This window comes from Lissotriton vulgaris, chromosome 2_2 (assembly GCF_964263255.1).
Source record: "Lissotriton vulgaris chromosome 2_2, aLisVul1.2, whole genome shotgun sequence".
NCBI lineage: Eukaryota > Metazoa > Chordata > Amphibia > Caudata > Salamandridae > Lissotriton > Lissotriton vulgaris.
This window is the reverse complement of record NC_141688.1, coordinates 2698644-2715620: the sequence shown is the minus strand read 5'-3', so window position 1 is coordinate 2715620 and position 16977 is coordinate 2698644. Positions and strand designations below refer to the sequence as shown.

The following is a 16977-nucleotide window of genomic DNA, read 5'->3' as shown; positions in this document are numbered from 1 at the left end:
CCAAAGTTATCTTCCTGGTGGCCATTATCTCTGGGCGTAGGGTTGGTGAGATTGGTGCGCTGATGGCTTCCCCCCCCTTTTTGCGCTTCTGCGCTGACAAGGTCGTTCTCCATCCGAGTCAGTTTTTTCTCCCTAAGGTGATTTCGACTTTTCACTGTCAGGAGGATATTGTTCTCCCTGTGTTTTTTCCGGCTCCTGCCTCTCCTGAGGAGGAGCTACTCCATTCTTTGGATGTGTTGAGGGCTCTCCACATCTACTTGGAGCGTACGGCTGGTTTCCGTAAGGTTGATTCCCTGTTCGTCACCTACGGCCTGTCGGGTCTGGGGCTTCGACCTTCTTTGTCCACCTTGTCTCGTTGGGTCAAGGGCGCAGTGGTTTCTGCTTATGTTTTGGTCCAATGTCCCCTGCCTTCTTCTGTTCAGGGTCGGTCGACTCGGAGCGTTTCGTCCTCCTGGGCCATGTTCAGGGGTGCCTCTTTGCGTGACATTTGCAATGCTGCTACGTCGGCTTCTCCCCACACTTTTGTTGCCCATTATCGTCTGGAGTTGGGGATGGCGGCCTCCGCTGCTTTTGGGGCTTCGGTCCTGTCTGCTGTACATGATTTATGATTTGTACTTACTTTTGTGGATTAAATGGACCTGTTTACTGCAATTTTCTGGTCTGTTTTTTCTAACAATCACCGTGTGCTTGGGTATGGGCTCACGTATCAGGAATGGGATGGGAGACCAGGACGAGGAGGTAATGCCCGGTTACTCACCGGTAATAACCATTACTCCGAGTCCTGGTCTCCCCGTCCCATTCCTGAGCCCTTCCCTCTCTCCCTGGTTTGGGTTTTCTGTGGGTGATTGTATGTGTTTCGTTCTGTTGTCTTTGGTATTTTCAGGATGATTCTTCCGGCACTTCCCCCTTTTGTAGTCACGTGATGGTGACGTCATCCTAGGGGGAAGTGCCAACAGCTCAGCTAGGTAGGGGTTCTGTAGAGCAGACTAGCTGCTCACGTATCAGGAATGGGACGGGGAGACCAGGACTCGGAGTAATGGTTATTACCGGTGAGTAACCGGGCATTCTTGTTATTCTGTTATTAAACATTTTTCAAGTAGACTTATTTGTTATTTTTTTAGTTGGGTGGGGGTGTGGAAGGGAGTAAAATTGGTAGAGAAGGCATTTAGAAAACAAAGAAAAAAGGCTATGGTTTTTGGTCAATTTACTAGGAAAGTCATTGTGGAGACCGGTTCTTTCATAGATTGGTGTCGTTTTGTTACTGGTACAGATTGATAGTAATCGATAAACATCATTTTTTCCTCCCTTTTGTTTGTCTGGTTGTGTAAAAATGAATTCAGGTTTTCAGAGGGAACTACGTACCACAAAGTCTCCTTTTTTGGAATTTAGATGCCTGTTTATTAAGATCCGATCACAGGAAAAGCCAAGATTTGTATAAATGTCAGTATTATAATAGCTGCCTAGCATATAACAACCTGACATGTGGAGGGAAACGTAATAAGTCAGCCAAACTCTGACAGCTGGCAGCAGGCGACCCAACCCCAAAGGTCTCTCCAGAGTCCGTGTGTCATATATCCTAAACCTATTCCCTGGAGCGGGAGTGGGCACCGGTAAGGGCCAGTTGTCATCTCCTGGTCGCCCCCCTAATGCCTCCAGTCGCCCAGGGATTGTGCAAAAGATGGGGCAGTGGGCCAAACAGATTTGCACTACCAGTAACAATAACAAAAGAACTGGGAAGGTAGAAGAGAAGGAGCAAGATATAAAGACTGACAAGCAACATAGGCAGTGTCATTTCAGAAGGAATCGCCCCCTTCAGGAGCAGTGGCCTCTTCACTAACATAAATTATGAAGGAAAACATTGGCATCTGTAGCCAGGGATTAGCTAGTAAGCAGTAACTAACACAATTTCTCCACGAATAACTGTAAAACTGTACAACGGGGTTGAGTGTGAAACATAACGTTTTAAAGCAATAGCAAAATGATAAACAATGAAAGGTGAGATAAGAAACTCCTTGTCATAATTAAATACAATAAAGGGAAAAAATGATACTAAAACAATAGAAAGAGGTGAAGCACTTGCACTAGATTCATTAATACACACTGGAAATTTAGGTATTGAAATATTCTTAGCTGCTGAGATTGTCATGGGACAGCAGAAATCAGAAAACTGAGGTGGCACACCCGAATATTAGAACCCATTAATTCCTCACGACTGAAATGGTTGATTGTAATAAGAGTAAAAAGTCTAAGAAATGTAAACTGAACATGTTGGGGAAGATCTGCATGAGAGAGGTGGCTATGCAAAGCATGTGTGAATATCCTTGCAGTCTCTTGTTGTTGAATATGTGTATTTATTAGAACATCAGGCACCGCAGGAGTAACAGCTTCATAATACAGCATATGAGCTTTCTTTCGCTGATTGACCTGAGTCTTTTTTTAGCTTGTAATACGTTTCAGGGCTTGTCTTTCTTATTTGAATAAGTGTTTTTTGTCAAATATAGAAAATGTTGCAATATGCAGGAGCGCACTGCGGATATAGGCAACATTGAAAGGGTTTATGTGATGTGTTTCCAGCAATATTAATAATCAGAGGCGTTTTACTCAAACGTGGTTCTTCTTCTCCTGCAGTTTTCATATACCTCATCTGTGCACTGGAGGCGGGAATCGACTATTACCCATTCTTTGCCTGCCTGTCAACACGCCACAAGCTCATTGGCTCCGTGCTCGGTTTCTGCTACGCCCTCAGCTGGTAAATATGAATCTGTTAATTAAGAGTTAGTTATAAATTGGAATTTTTTAAAATCGGATTGCGTACTTCTGGATTATGCAGACTAAAGATATAAACACATGCCTGAAAACTGTGGCACTCAGCCTGTAAGCAGAAGGATTGCTGTGTAGGAGGTATTACTGAAAGCATGCCGTGATGGGACAGGTAGGCGTGTTTCCCTAGAGTCACAATATCTCCTCACCCCCAATCCTTTTTAGAGTGATTACTGGTCTGAAGCAAGTCCTGCTCCTTATGTACCCCGTCTGCCATCTTTTCTTATTCAGCCAATTCGAAGCTACATCCTCTTAGTTCTGGAAGTGCTACAACAAGATACCTACACAGAAGAAGTTTATTTGAGTTGTTATAGCAGCACTCTACCAGTGATGTCATTATAAAAGTCCTGGAAACATGTTATGTTTCTCAGCAATTTATTATTTGGTTTACAAACATAATGTTCATAATAAAGGTTCTGACTCAAAATTGATTAGTTCAGATGTTTAGTGCAGGTGACGTGTTTCGCTCTTGAATGATTGGCCACTGAGCTTTGCCAAGGTGTAATGATACACCTTGATATTCTGGTTCAAAGTTAAAACAAAATAGCTTAAAACCTAATTTGTTTGAATTCAGGTTAAAACAGACTGAAAGTAACCTGTGCCATTCCAAATGAATGCAAACTACAACCGCCCCCCCGCCCCTTGCCCCCCCCCCCCCCCCCCACACACACATGCATTTACCTGGTGCATCTCCTTAGTATCAGAACAAGGAAGCTCTGCAAAAAACAAACATATTTAGACTAGACCAGAGTCAAATTTCCTCCACTGCATTTACCTCACGTACTAGAGTTTCTTTAAATGTTCTTATAAATGATACTATAGATTTGCAGAAAAGTGAGATGATTGTTATGATCTCTCATCCTGCTGGCCTCGTGCATCTCCTCAGGGACAGTCTTACAGAGCGTTGAATATCTAATTTAAGTTACTGGCTCAGACATAATTAAAAGGCATGACTAAGTGTTGGGCGCTAATAGAAAATCCTCCAATTTCTGTAGGAAGTAGTAGAACAATCTACGGTGAAATTGTATCTACCTTAAGGATGGTATGATGAACCAAGTTCGCCTTCCAAAAAGCAAATGATATGCTACTTTCTGAAGACTTAACTCCTTGGTTTTTACACTTCTCCCCCTCAGCAATAAATAAATTCTGATGAGAAGTGAACAGTGGGGTAAGATGTAATATAACAGGGGCACCCTTATGGGGCAGAAGGTGTGTGATGTCACTTGTCCTGCCCATTACATTCTCATTACTTTCTCGTGACATGAAAGGCATCAGTACAGTATCATTGTTCATGATTTGTAGAGTGTAAAGGCCTATAATCATAATAAATGTTCAGCTTTAATCAAACTACTGACCAAATGTAAAAAACATTGTACAAACTGGGAATCATAGCCTATTATTAAACTAATACCACTGTGCGCAAACAGTTCTTCAAATTTTACTTTAGCACTAAGTTGCCGATATTTGTGTTCCTCAATGTAAAATACCTTTTATGTGAATTTTGCAGGTTTTGTGTGCAGGTTGTGTACATATTTGACTGCCAGATGAATGAAAACGTAAGTACAGGTGTATTTGTATTCATTTATAGATAAACAGTGGTACCTATTTGCTAGTATTGTACATTAATACAGTAAAAGTGAGCGGTGGGACAAGAGACGTAAGGAAGTAGCCATTTAGCATTTCAATATATATATTTATATATATGTCTATATATATATATAGTGTGAATGTGTGTATGTATATGTATTTGGTATTTATTTTGCAAATATCTAGCTGAAATATAATAAATACTGTTCACGGTTAATTAACAAAGATGTACTCATCAAGAGGTTGTAGAGGTAGCTTGGTACTGACAGTCGAAGTAGCTGTTACTATGCGGAAATTTCCTTTACCACACTGTTGTTTTATTCCCCAGGCAACTGTCCCTCCCATTCCAAGTTCTGCAGGTCACACTGGAGAATGACATACACTTTAATGGACCACTGCCTACTCCTAATGAAGACGAGACAACAATTTGGAAAGGGCAAAGGTTCACCAGTTCTTTGGCAAAAATCTTCCCATTTGTAAATGAGTTACCACCCCAACTTGGAAGTCCATAACTTATCAATAGCTCATGATCCGGATTCCGCCAGCAAAACTTCATACATATGGTACCTAATAACAATTTGGAAGAATCGCCCTAAACACCCTTTTCAGTATGCAATTCAGCATCCATTTCTAAACCCATTTTAGGAGTCGGCAAACTTTACATAGTAAAATACATTTTCGCAGTGGCAAACACTGATTTTTCAAATTGGAGGGGTTTGCAACGACTTAACAGTTTAGTGCATCTGGCCCTGAATCTCACTTTTTTTCGGCTAGTGGAAGGTTCCTCCTGGGTCACTCCTGCAGCCCTCATGTCATTAGGGCAGTTTTCTCGGCACCAGGTCTCCCTCCAACCAGGTCTCTTGTAGAGGACCGTCCTCAGTGGTCAACTGGGCTTGTTGGAGTTCTGCCACTTGACACTTGGAGACAGGGCCGTTTCTGCCATTAGGCAGGACTAGGCGGCCGCCTAGGGCGGCAAAATGGTAAGGGCGGCATTTTGTTAGTCTGGAAACAGGAAATCATGCAGTGGAGAGTGCACAGTGCAAGCGCACCTGCTGTTTGCAATTGCTTGTGACATCATGATTTTGCGCAGAGAGTTTAGAGCCGAGCGGTACACCCTAGATTATTGGCCTGTGTGTGTAGAGCGGGGTGCGGGACACACTAGTGTACGTGTGGGTCCCCAGGGCCGTCAATCTTGTAGCGCTGGTATAGCGCTACCAATGACGGCCCTGGGGAACATTTTTGGCCAATCCATGAGCAGTGCTTCAGCCAGGGAGGGCAGGCCAGTGACGGTGACGCGCACGGCGCACCAGTGCCACCATCTCTCTCGGCGTGCGCAGGGGTCGGTCGGACTGTGTGTGTCGGCTGGCGCGCTGCTCCCCCTTTGATTGGCGTGAATTAACCATAATTTAATTAGTATACTGCAGCTGCCACCTGCCACAGTGCCACACAGTCTTGTTGTCCGGTCCCGACTTCATCTCCTGCCGGCCCTCTTTTTTTCCTGACTCCAGCACCACGCCTGCAAAACAGCACAGCCGGGGTCAGGCCTGGCCGTGGTGGTCATGGGACGTACGCAGGTCGTGACTTGAGCAGTGCACGTACCGGTGAGTCAGTCAGAAGGCCGCTGGCGAAAATAAATGTATATATTTCGGATCGGATGCAAATTCAATTGCAAATGAATCGTGTATTAATGTTGTTCATCATTCATCACTCAGGCAGCCTGCTATTGCTAATAATGTTGTAAATGATGATGCGGGGGTGCCGGTGGGCGGGTGAATCATTATCTGTTATCTCCAACTCCGAGCCCGAGCCCGTCCTCACGGTCACGGCCTGATTGAGAGTGAGTGGCGCAAAACACTGGTGAGCAGAGCTGGCTAGCAGCAACCCCCGTGAGGGGTGAGGTGATGCCCTGTGTCTGAGTGAGGTTTGTGGTGGCGCGGGTCTGTTTGTTGCAGCAGGCCAGGCAGGCTAAAATGATCGGAGAGTGAGATCATAAGATGGCGGTGGTGGCGGCCCCATGTGTCCAGGCCTGCGGCCTGTGACTGAGGTGAAGTGATAAATCTATCTCCCTGCATGTGAGCGAGGCTGGAGCCTGGAGGAGTAGTAGGACACGGGAGAGGGGGTCAAGGAAGCACGAAGAGAGTGTGCAGAACTTAAGAGCAGAGGACCCTTTACCTTATTTATGCATTTTTATAGCGCAGACTTTACCCTAATGTGTCAGAGCGCTTCACAATAGGAACAGTCTGAGAGGACCTTTCACTCTCCAGCTTGATTTGTTGACAAGCGGTGGTTCTTTAAAGTGGTAGGGAGACCCCATTGCATCTACTCCTGTGAGGAAATCTGTCTAAGCCGTCAAACCTTGAAGTTCATTACATTGTATGATTGCACTTTTGTTGTTAATTTTGTCAAATGCACCACAAACACTTTTCCTTAGAGTAGAGCGTTGATGCTAAAACAATATTACAAAGGGTGCTTTATGGAAAAACGGGTTTGCCTATGAGGGATGTAAGACTAGACTGTGACCCTATTGAGTAACTTCTTTATGATGGCACTTCCCGCCATTGCATAAATGACATAGATACACTGAATAACTGGGATGGTCATTACTTCACTGCTAAACTACAGAAGAAAATAGAAAAAGAAAGCTTCCCCAGTAAATATCTATTTGTACCATATATCTTTCTGAGACCTTTGACAGCAGTCCTAATAACAGGCAACCATTGCAAGCAGACTCCTCTCTTTTTGCTTTTCACCTGTTAAGAGCCAGTTGAACTACAAATGTAGCAACAGTTGTCAGCATGTCCAGGGTTGAACTGGTCAGCAGTTGAGCACTTTCCATGTCCTGGGCTCTATATGTGCCTAAAAACGAGACAACGTTCATAATGGACGAAAAGACAAATATTCTAGAAAATCCTATGATCTAAAGTTGACTGCTAGTGGGCATTATTGGTCCTACATGTAAGTAGGTGATCTTAGGAGATGCCAGCTCATTTGGTCCTCTTAAAAAATGTTTGCAGTCTCATCCAACCAGCAACCGATAACTTGCAGCTGTATCAACTCTGTAAGAATGAGGATAGAGACAACATAGTTTGCTTTGTGGACATATTTGAAAATATTTAGCAAATTTCAAAACACGCAAAATCTGCCGTTTTTTTTATTTAGCTGAAGAGCGGTTTTAGGCTGGATATAATACCCAAATTCGATCTGCAGGCGAACAGGATAAATTAATACATTTCAAAAGTTTCTCGCGGTTCATAGACTTTGGGAAGTTCTTGATGCGAAAGTGCGATGTGAACCCCAAGAACTGCCTGGACTGTCCACAGACCAAGGAGATCGTGTGGTGAATGTAGTTCCCCATGATAGAAAAATGGAGGGGGGCGGCATTTTTCAATTCTCGCCTAGGGCGGCACAACACCTAGAAACGGCCCTGCTTGGAGAGCAGTTCCAGAGCCAGGATGAGTCAGGAATTCTTGAGTCCATTTCTTTCAGCAGGGTCCTCTTTCATCAGGTGTAGAGTTACCAGGCATGTTGTGAATAGGTGGTGGTAAGGTGGCAGTAGTATCCTATGTATTAACTAGCGGTTGGATAAATCTTCATATCCAGTTCTGTCAACTTCCTTGCCCTATATCCATCTCCTTTTAAAGCACCTCCTGCTCGCTTGAAGCCATAAATCCAAAAAGTCTAACCCCTTGCAACTACATGGTTCCTTCAATCTCCCTATATCACTCCTCTACTTAGATCTCTGTCAGGGATATCTTCTCTTTTTCCCTCCATCTGGATTGGAGCCAGATGGTGTAGGGGTGCTACGAGAATAAAAGGGAGCACATTCTGTCAGACACATTTCGGATCTCCAAGTCAAAAGAAGAAGTGTTGATGCTTTTCTTTTTAATCTGACAATTATTTCTGTTCCCTCCCAAATGGGTAATCACAGTTTAGTGACTATTGTCTGACAAAACGCTACCTGCCATGAGGGAAAGGCCAGGCTATTGTCCTTTGGAGAACAAGACTGCTATCTCTAGCCAAACATGTGCATTGGCCTCCAGAGGTGAATTGAGGGAGTAAAACTGTGTCTAAGCCAGTTTTGGCTCAGGCAGCACATAGTACACTTTTATCAAATTACTTTCTACTAAAGAAGAAAAACTTTGATTTCACCTTTATATTTAGATTTTGAAAACTGAAAAAAGGAACATTGATTCATTTTGCTAGCATGTTCCCAGGTGGAGATATGACTTGAACATTTTAATTACATTTTGGCCGGTACCTGGAGAAAGTAGCTTAGGCCTACACAGTTATTTTTTTGTTTAAATTTCTTTATTGATTTTACGAATTTTCATGTATTACAGCAGTTACGGATAACTGAAATTATATAGTTGCTTCATTCACAATCATTACTTGTTACAAATGTTGGCCCATTGTACTGCTAGGCTTTTACCCAAAACCGAAGGCAAACAGGGTACAGCATCTGTTATAGAGACATAGTATTGCGTCTACAATCATTCCACTAGAATGTACACAGCAGTGCTTGTAATAGCATATTGTCTTGTGAGGGGAATAACAGTAGGATAGGGGGTTACAGGAAAGAGGGAATTGCAACTCACTAAACTGATATATTAAGCGCAGATGGTGTTGCTATCGTTGTGTATGGCATTGGCTCTGTCGCCTTGTACGTTGTCAACATTTCATTTGCTTATGTCCCGTCTGTCACCTTGGACACATGTCAGGAGTTGCTGCGTGCGCTCTGTGTTCCACGCTGAATCAATGGCCGTTGGGGGTAGGGAGGGTAAGAAGGGGCTCTAGCATTTGTTGGGATCCCTCTGCGTGTGTTCTTGTGTCCAGCTTGTTGCCTGGGATGAGCCACATGTCTCTGAGTGCTCATGCCACGCACTTCGGAGGTCCATGAGTATTGTGTCCCAGGCTATGGCTAGTGGTGCCTTTCGTATGCCAATACCATCCTCTCGCCGAAGCGCCATGCTTTCCGACTGCGCCCAGCATATCATTGAGTGATACCATGCCTTCACTGATGGGGGTCAGTTGCTTTCCAGCATTTAATGATGAGGCGCTTTGCCACTATAAGTCCCAGGTCTATGAAGTGGGTTGTCACCTTATGATTCTTTCGTCTCTGGTACATCCCCAATAGGCACACCTCCCAGTTCCATCACAGTGTGCGGTCTGTTCAGCGTGCTAAGTGTGTTGTGATAATCTCCCAGTAGGTTTTCAGCTTGCTGCATGCCCACAACATGTTTAACAAGTCGCCTCCCACCAGTTTGCAGCGTGGGCACCGTGCACCTACTCGATTAAATAGTCTGTTGATTGAGGCCAGTGTTAGATAAGCCCTTTGTGTTATTGTTAGAAATGGGGTAGCATGGTGCAGAGCAGGCGGGCTAAACTCCAGAGGACATGTGCAAAGCATCCACGTAGTACACACAGGCGACACACAAGGCGCACCACAAAAAGAGACCACACCAGATTAGGTGAAAAGAATAACTTTTGTATTGTGTCAAACATACAATAGTAATCACAATAACTGCTATATTGCGCCAGGGCAATATGTACAAGGGGATTATTTACATGGCAGGGCCAATCGGGCTGCTGCCAGGACCATTGCGAAGGGATAAAGGACAAAGGAAAGAAAAGGCAAGTCCATCAGCTTTAGTCCAAGGAAAAAAAAAAACACCTTATCATTAACATAGGACTTCAGGCCGGAACACCTGCAAAACGTATACCAGGATCTTCGGCATGCACGTTGGGCCTAGAAATACAAGATGCGTAATCAGGTGGGCATTGGCATCAAATGCATAAGAGTAGGCTTAGGTCACCTTAGATCCGGCGGAAGTCCCTTACGCATAAATGCAAATAGGCATCAACATTAGGCAGAGACTCCATTAACAGTGCCTAACCAATGTGGGGCGTGGAAATACAGAGCGCCACCCTCAACTTGACAATAATGCAAGGGCACTGGCGGCACCGCTGTACAGTTTGGATGGGGTCTCTAACCTCACGCCAGCCCCAAACATGGTGCAGCTGCCACTGTCAGATGGGTACAGTAACTCAGGCCAGCACGAAGAACATGGGGAGGGTCCCTCTTTGGAGGCTCTCAAATGACCAAGCCCCCCCCCCTCAGGGCAGTTCCACTTGAGCCCCCACAACAAACACTGGTCCCAGGGGCGGGCACCGATCTTGTGCCACAACACATCCCCCAACCACGGGTGGACCGAGCCCCACTCATGTGACTCTTCTTCTCTATGCTGCAGGCTGGACGGCAGGCGCGGGGCCTCCCTTTCCAACCTGGGAGCCCCGCTAGCATCAGCACCGTCCTCGTGGCCTTCCTCACTGTCGGCTGCGCTACCGCTCCTCATCTGGGTCTGGGGCAGATCGAGGGGGCTCTCCCTCTCCTGGAGCTCCCCTCGACGTTGTCCGGGCGGCCCCGGGTCTTCTGGCTGCCTTCAGGCCCAGCAGCCAATCCTTGCGTGGCTCTTGCGGGGGCGCAGCAGCCTCCACCAATCGCTGCGCCGCTTCCGTTGGGCGTGGCAGCCGCAACCAATGGCTGAGCGGTGGCAAGGGGGGCGTGGCTGCTGACACGGCCGGCACCCCGTCACGTGACGGTGGCCGCTCTAGCTTCGCAGGCCCAGCCCGGGCCTTCCTAATAACGCGGCTGGTCCGAAGTCCACACGCTCCTCTTCTCTGGTGGCTGGGGCAGCGGTGGTGATTGAATCCTTCCCACCGGACTCTCCCCACGTGGTGCCTGGGCCGCAGCAGTGATTTCTAATCCCCAAGGCGCAAGGCGCAAGTCACGTCAGCGCCCGACACCAGCCCAGGCAGGAGGCGCAGGCAGCGTCACAGGTTCTGCGGCGCCCGGGCTGCGGCAGTGATGGGCAGGTAATTTTCTTCTTACGGGGCAATACGGGGTAGGCTCCCGTTAGGTCAACATCAAAACCATGGGGTAGGCTCCCGCTGGTTTAAATCAACACATGAACGCGGGGTAGGCACCTGCTTCTCTTGAAAAGCACATGAGGCGCCTCCACTACAAAGGGTGGGCACCTACGGCGCTTAAGTAGACAGTTCTTCCTGGCCAGCCTGCGCTGCCGAATCCCCACTCCCTCTTTTCAGGTTGGTTAAAATTAGGTGCTAGGAAGCACCACAGGCTGAGCAAACTCACAACTTTGCACTGCAGTCACTGGCTCCCACCTCTTCTCTTGAGAGAGGGTTGCAATACAGCACTCACCAAGCGCTAGTCAGCAGGCGGGGAGGGCACAGGCAATCCAACCCTAGCGCTTCACTTCCCCTGACACTCCACACATAGCGCTCTCGAGGCGTAAGGTCCCACCAGCAGTCTCAGGGACCCAAAGTAGAGCTCCTCACCTCCTTCTGGGCGCAGTCCATGTGGGTATAGCGCTTTCTCAGCCCAGCTCTGCAGGGGACAGACACTCCTCTTCTCCTGGCACTTTTAGATGTAGCGTTCTCTCCTTCTTCAGGGGCAGGTAGCTGAGCAGCAGGCACTACTGGACAAGGTCAGTCTTTCACTAGCTTTTTGGACAGCAGAGGGGTTTCAGTTGGATGCAGGGTCCAACACACAGGCCTAAGTAGGTGGTACCCCCTGGCAGCAGGTCCCCTCATGTTCATGTACCTGCTCTGTCTGAGCACATGGTGGCACAGCCCCCCTTCTTATATGCCCCTCACCCCACCTCTCAGACAATGCCAGAAGCTTCTAGAAGCGTCTGGGGAACTGGTTATAACTGGCTAAGAGGGAGGAGTAGAGCACTCTGGGTGCCAGGCTTTCCCTCCAAAAGCTGGGATGGCTGGGAACCGAACATCTAGACTGCTAACCCACCACAGTCAGGTGGCACAACACACAGCCATGGCATCCATTTTAAAAGCGACATCTCACCAGGGTGCATTCTTACAATGGGGAGTTAACAAGTGTGCACACCATTGAATTACATTTACTAGGGCATCTCACACCACACATGGCCTATACACTTCTCTACCATTTGGGAGACATCCTCAAATAGGGGGGTGAAAACCAAAAAAGTTTGGGAAAATGGAGCAAGTCCAACAGTTATATAATATTGTATGAGCCTAAACCTGGCGTTCCTCGGTATGTAGGTAGGGCTCTCTAATTTTGCCTATTCCCGGTCCATGCTTTGTCTCTGCAGATCTGCATTCCAGCGCCCTTTCAATTGTACTAGTGGGGATGCTGCATGGGTCCGCAGTGACTCTGCTAACCATCTGACAAGATGCCGGCCCGTCCCATTTTATGAAGATACTAAGCCTACACAGTTATAACACCTTTTGGTCATTCAGTCACTACGAATGTATAGTGTGGCACTATTTACATACTATCCATTAATTTATATGGTACACTTTAGGAGAGACTGATATAAAAAAAGTTTTTTTTTTACATGTCACAGACAGTTTTTCTTTCCACCTGTCAGTGCAGTGATTTTAGACTGCAGCCCAGAAAAAACACAGTAGTGCTCTTGGCTGCCATATATTTGTGTCACATATATGGGTGGTGCAAATACACACTGCACTCCATATATGACATTTTACTTTCATGAAAATGGTGCAATTATTGTGCTAATTACTGTTCTACTATAGGAAAGTTAAACAGGCCAATTGGGTGAAACCAATTTTAGCATTACTATTTTTTTAGGAGCAACATACACTTAATATTGGTGTCACATTGGATGGAGTCCTAATACCAGCAACAATAGGAACCAAAAGGGTGAAAAAGTCATGGTGACCTGGAAAAATGGCTAGATCCTTAAAGTTCCTACAATTCTTTCCTCTTCAAACTTCCTCTTTCACGATTCAGTACCCAGAATTCAAGTTAGTCTTTGAAGAACAAAATGATTTTGGTACAGAAAAGAAGTGCTTGAGTGGACAAATACGTAGGGGATTTGGAATATACAAGTTGTCTTCCATGGTGGAAATTTCAGTTGATAGGTTACAAATGGTTTTTACTCAATTTAGTTGCAGAATTTGGGGTTTCGGGCACTGAACTATATTTGGCCAACCTAAAAAAACACAAGGGAGGTTGCATTGACTAAACATAAGTTGAAACCAATAGGCACAGACATTGAACAACTGGAATTTTCTGGGACGGGTGGAGATGGAACGGGAGGAAGTAGAGGTCAAAAAAACCGGGAGTTAGAGCTAATTACATACTTCAGACTACCCCGAAACTGGAACCCTACTTGAGTATTGTGACCCGGCCCTTCCACCGTAACCTCCTTGTGAGATTTAGACTTAATATTATCCAGTATTTCTTGGGGAATTATCCAGTATGGGGTAAATCAGATCCATCTTCCCCCTGTAGCTGTGATAATTTCTCCCAACAGACACTGATGCACTTTATTATGTTTTGTGGCCATTATGTGGAATGTAGGAAACAGTTTTTATTACCTTTTCTAAGAGAAGCAGGGTTTACTCAAGTCCGTCCCGCTCTCCGCTACCTACAGCTCCTGAGTAGCATCAGAGTAATATTTGGGGTCGCAAGGTTTTTGGTTGCTTGATATATGTAATTAATTGTTACCCATTAGTTCTACTGATGAAATCTTCTATCCTATGTAAATATATGAAATTGTTCTCATAAATGCTCCTTTTAAATGTAAATTGTTTTTATTCATGAATTGTTTTAATACATGATTTGTCGTTTTTATACATGTGATGGAATTGCTTTTATGATTTTAATTAATCGAATAAAGCTTGCTTTGACTTGACTTGACTTGAACAACTGGAATCAACTGTATTTTGCCCCATAGTAGTTTAGTAGATGTGCAAAAAACACTTGCAAATTAATCCAGTAACAATTATTTGTAACTCTATCACTGGAATGTTCACAAGGGATAATGAGAAAAGGGACCCTAAAAGTAAATCTGTACTTGTTGTAAACAATGTGTTTGAATTACAAAGGCTTTTCCTGGCTTAAACAAAATCAAAACTGTCTAAAACCTTGAAATAATCCTTAATATCTCAGGGCCAGTGTGTGGTCTCTGTCTCTTTCCTCCTGGAGCAGGTGAATCAAGCTAGGTGACCCTTCTATCAAGTGATGGTGACTCTACCTGCCATTATTTGGTTATTCATTTAATTATGCATTTGTTAAGAGAGACTATTGTATACAATGATAACAATAGAATGACATTCTCTCTATACCACATTTATATCCATATATGCCAACGTTCCTGATTTAGTCATGGAACTGCCTGTTGTTTTAGCTAGAAGTCATCTTGTTTTAGCTTTCTCCTACCTAACACTTCACCCAACTCAATAGATGATTATTCAGCCCCCATTATTTCTCTAAATCTGTATTTTAGATTTTTCATTTTGTTGTCATATATATTTATACCACACAGAACAATAACCTAGTACAGTAGAAAGAAAATCTCAGAAGCTTACGACTGTCATTTTTTTACGGCAATATGTTAAAGAGTTCCTGTTGGAAAGTCAGAATTTTTGCCCTGATAATCCCCATTTTTTTGACTGATGCTAGTGGTTACTGACTCTGAAAGTGCCCTGGGCTCTGATAATCCCACCCAGGATCAGTGTTCTGTCCTCTAAAGGTTTATGGAAATTGGTATAATTCTAATTGGCAAAGATAACCTACCTGTAAATCCCTATTATTTGGCAGGACGTGTAGGGTTAGAGACCCTAGTGGACTTAACGTACTTAAGTGTGCAATGCTATGGTGCTGATTTTAACATAAAATGATTTTCAAAACTACAGCTGCTGGGCCAGTCTGCAATTAGTTTCTGACCTCCAACAGGCGCCTCTCAGGTCCTAGGCCCTTAAAGTACTTTTTAAGCCCTTAAATTCAGGCTTTTGGGCTCTTCGCGAATGGGTCAGTTTGCTCTCGAACTGCGCTGCTCTCACAAAGGATCAGCACGAGTGGGTCCAAGTTCATTTCTTCGCACAGCACCTATTGCTGCCCGTGACCACAAGGCTCCAGCCATTTCATTTGCGATGACCGGAGGCTTTTTGCATCTGGTGGACCACAGCCAACGTTGCTCTCCTTCCATCTTCCATCTTCCCCACCAACGGGACTCTTGCCACAATTCTTGAGAAGGTAAAACTTCAGGGGAATTTACCTGGGACTGTATCCAACCCACGCTCCATTATGGTATTTATTTATGCGATTTGTATAGCGCGAACAAATGCCCAAGGGCGTCTCGGCGCTGTGGACAGAGCAGGGTGTGAATAGAGGGGCAGAATTTATTGGTTAAAAAGCCAGGTTTTCACTCGTTTTCTGAAGATGGTCAGAGTAGGGGCTGATGTGATGTCGGGGTCAAGGGAGTTCCAAAGTTTAGCTGTGGATACTGTGAAACTGCGATCGCCCCAGGTGACAGTTCTGTTACGAGGAACCGTCATGATGAGTGTATTCATTGATCGGGGTGATCGTTTGGGGACGTGAAATGCAAGGGGCTTTAAAAGAAAGTGCGGGCCGGGTTTTTGCGTGGCTTTAAAGGCGATGCATAGGGCTTTGAATTTTATTCTATTCTTTACTGCTAGCCAATGAAAGCCTTTGATGATGTGAGCAATGGGTTGAAATTTGGGAGTACCAGATAGCATCCTATGTATGGACTGTAGCTTTTTGATGACTTTAATTTGGGCATTAAGCAAAAGTCCATTGCAATAGTCCACGGATGACATTACAAAAGCGGTGACCAGGGTCTTGCCAGAATTGGAGGGAAGAAAAGGAAGAATCTTTTTTATGGCTTTTAACTTGAAAAAAGAGGAGGAGACGATGGAATTTACATGTGCAGAGAAAGGGAGTTTGTCGTCGATGAGAACACCCAGATTTTTTTACCTTGGTGACTAGGAGGGGAGGTGGGCCTAGGTCAGTGGGCCACCAAGCGTTCGGCCAAGTAGGGACAGTTTGCCAAAAGTGATGACCTCTGTTTTGTTGGAGTAAAGTTTAAGACAATTTATTGTCATCCAGTTGCTAATGGCCAACATGCCCTGTTGGAAGTTGGCGGCAATTTTATCTCCATTGTCTTTGATGGTAAGGACCAGTTGGGTGTCGTCTGCGTAGGATGTTAGGCTTATCCCACAGTCCTTAATGACCTTAGCCAAGTCTGTTACGTAGATATTAAAAAGGGTTGGACTGAGGGATGAGCCTTGAGGGATACCACAGGGTAACGCCATTTGTGCAGATTGGAAGGCTCCTAGCTGGACTGTCTTGGTACGGTGAGCTAGGAAGGATGACAGGAGATCTTTGGCTTTGGCCTGGATGCCTATAGCATTGACACGGTCTATCAAGATTTTGTGATCGACCGTGTCAAAGGCTGCAGTGAGATCGAGAAGGATGAGCACCGCCGCCCCTCCTTGATCAAGGGCTGCTCTTATCTCATCTGTGGCCTTGATGAGGGCGGTTTCGGTACTGTGGTGTTTCCGAAAGCCAAACTGGGTGTCATCGAGGAGAGAGTGTTCTTCAATAAATTGGGAGATTTGGTGGTTCATCAGTTTTTCGATGATTTTAGCGGGGAATGGCAGACTGGCTATGGGTTGATAGTTGTTGGAGTCGTCTGCATCAAGGTGGTTTTTTTAAAAAAGAGGTTTGAGGAGGGTATCCTT

The 16977-nt window shown here is 45.2% G+C and overlaps 1 protein-coding gene across 1 annotated transcript in view; it reads left to right on the top strand.

Annotated features, from left to right (window-relative positions):
* Nucleotides 1–16977, top strand: part of LOC147728924 (stimulated by retinoic acid gene 6 protein-like) — a 538794-nt gene that overhangs the window by 237684 nt on the left and 284133 nt on the right. Inside the window, exons 5-6 of the mRNA XM_086959168.1 lie at nucleotides 2629–2749; nucleotides 4328–4376. Coding sequence (XP_086815294.1) covers nucleotides 2629–2749; nucleotides 4328–4376 — 170 coding nt within the window. The remainder of the gene's footprint in view (nucleotides 1–2628; nucleotides 2750–4327; nucleotides 4377–16977) is intronic.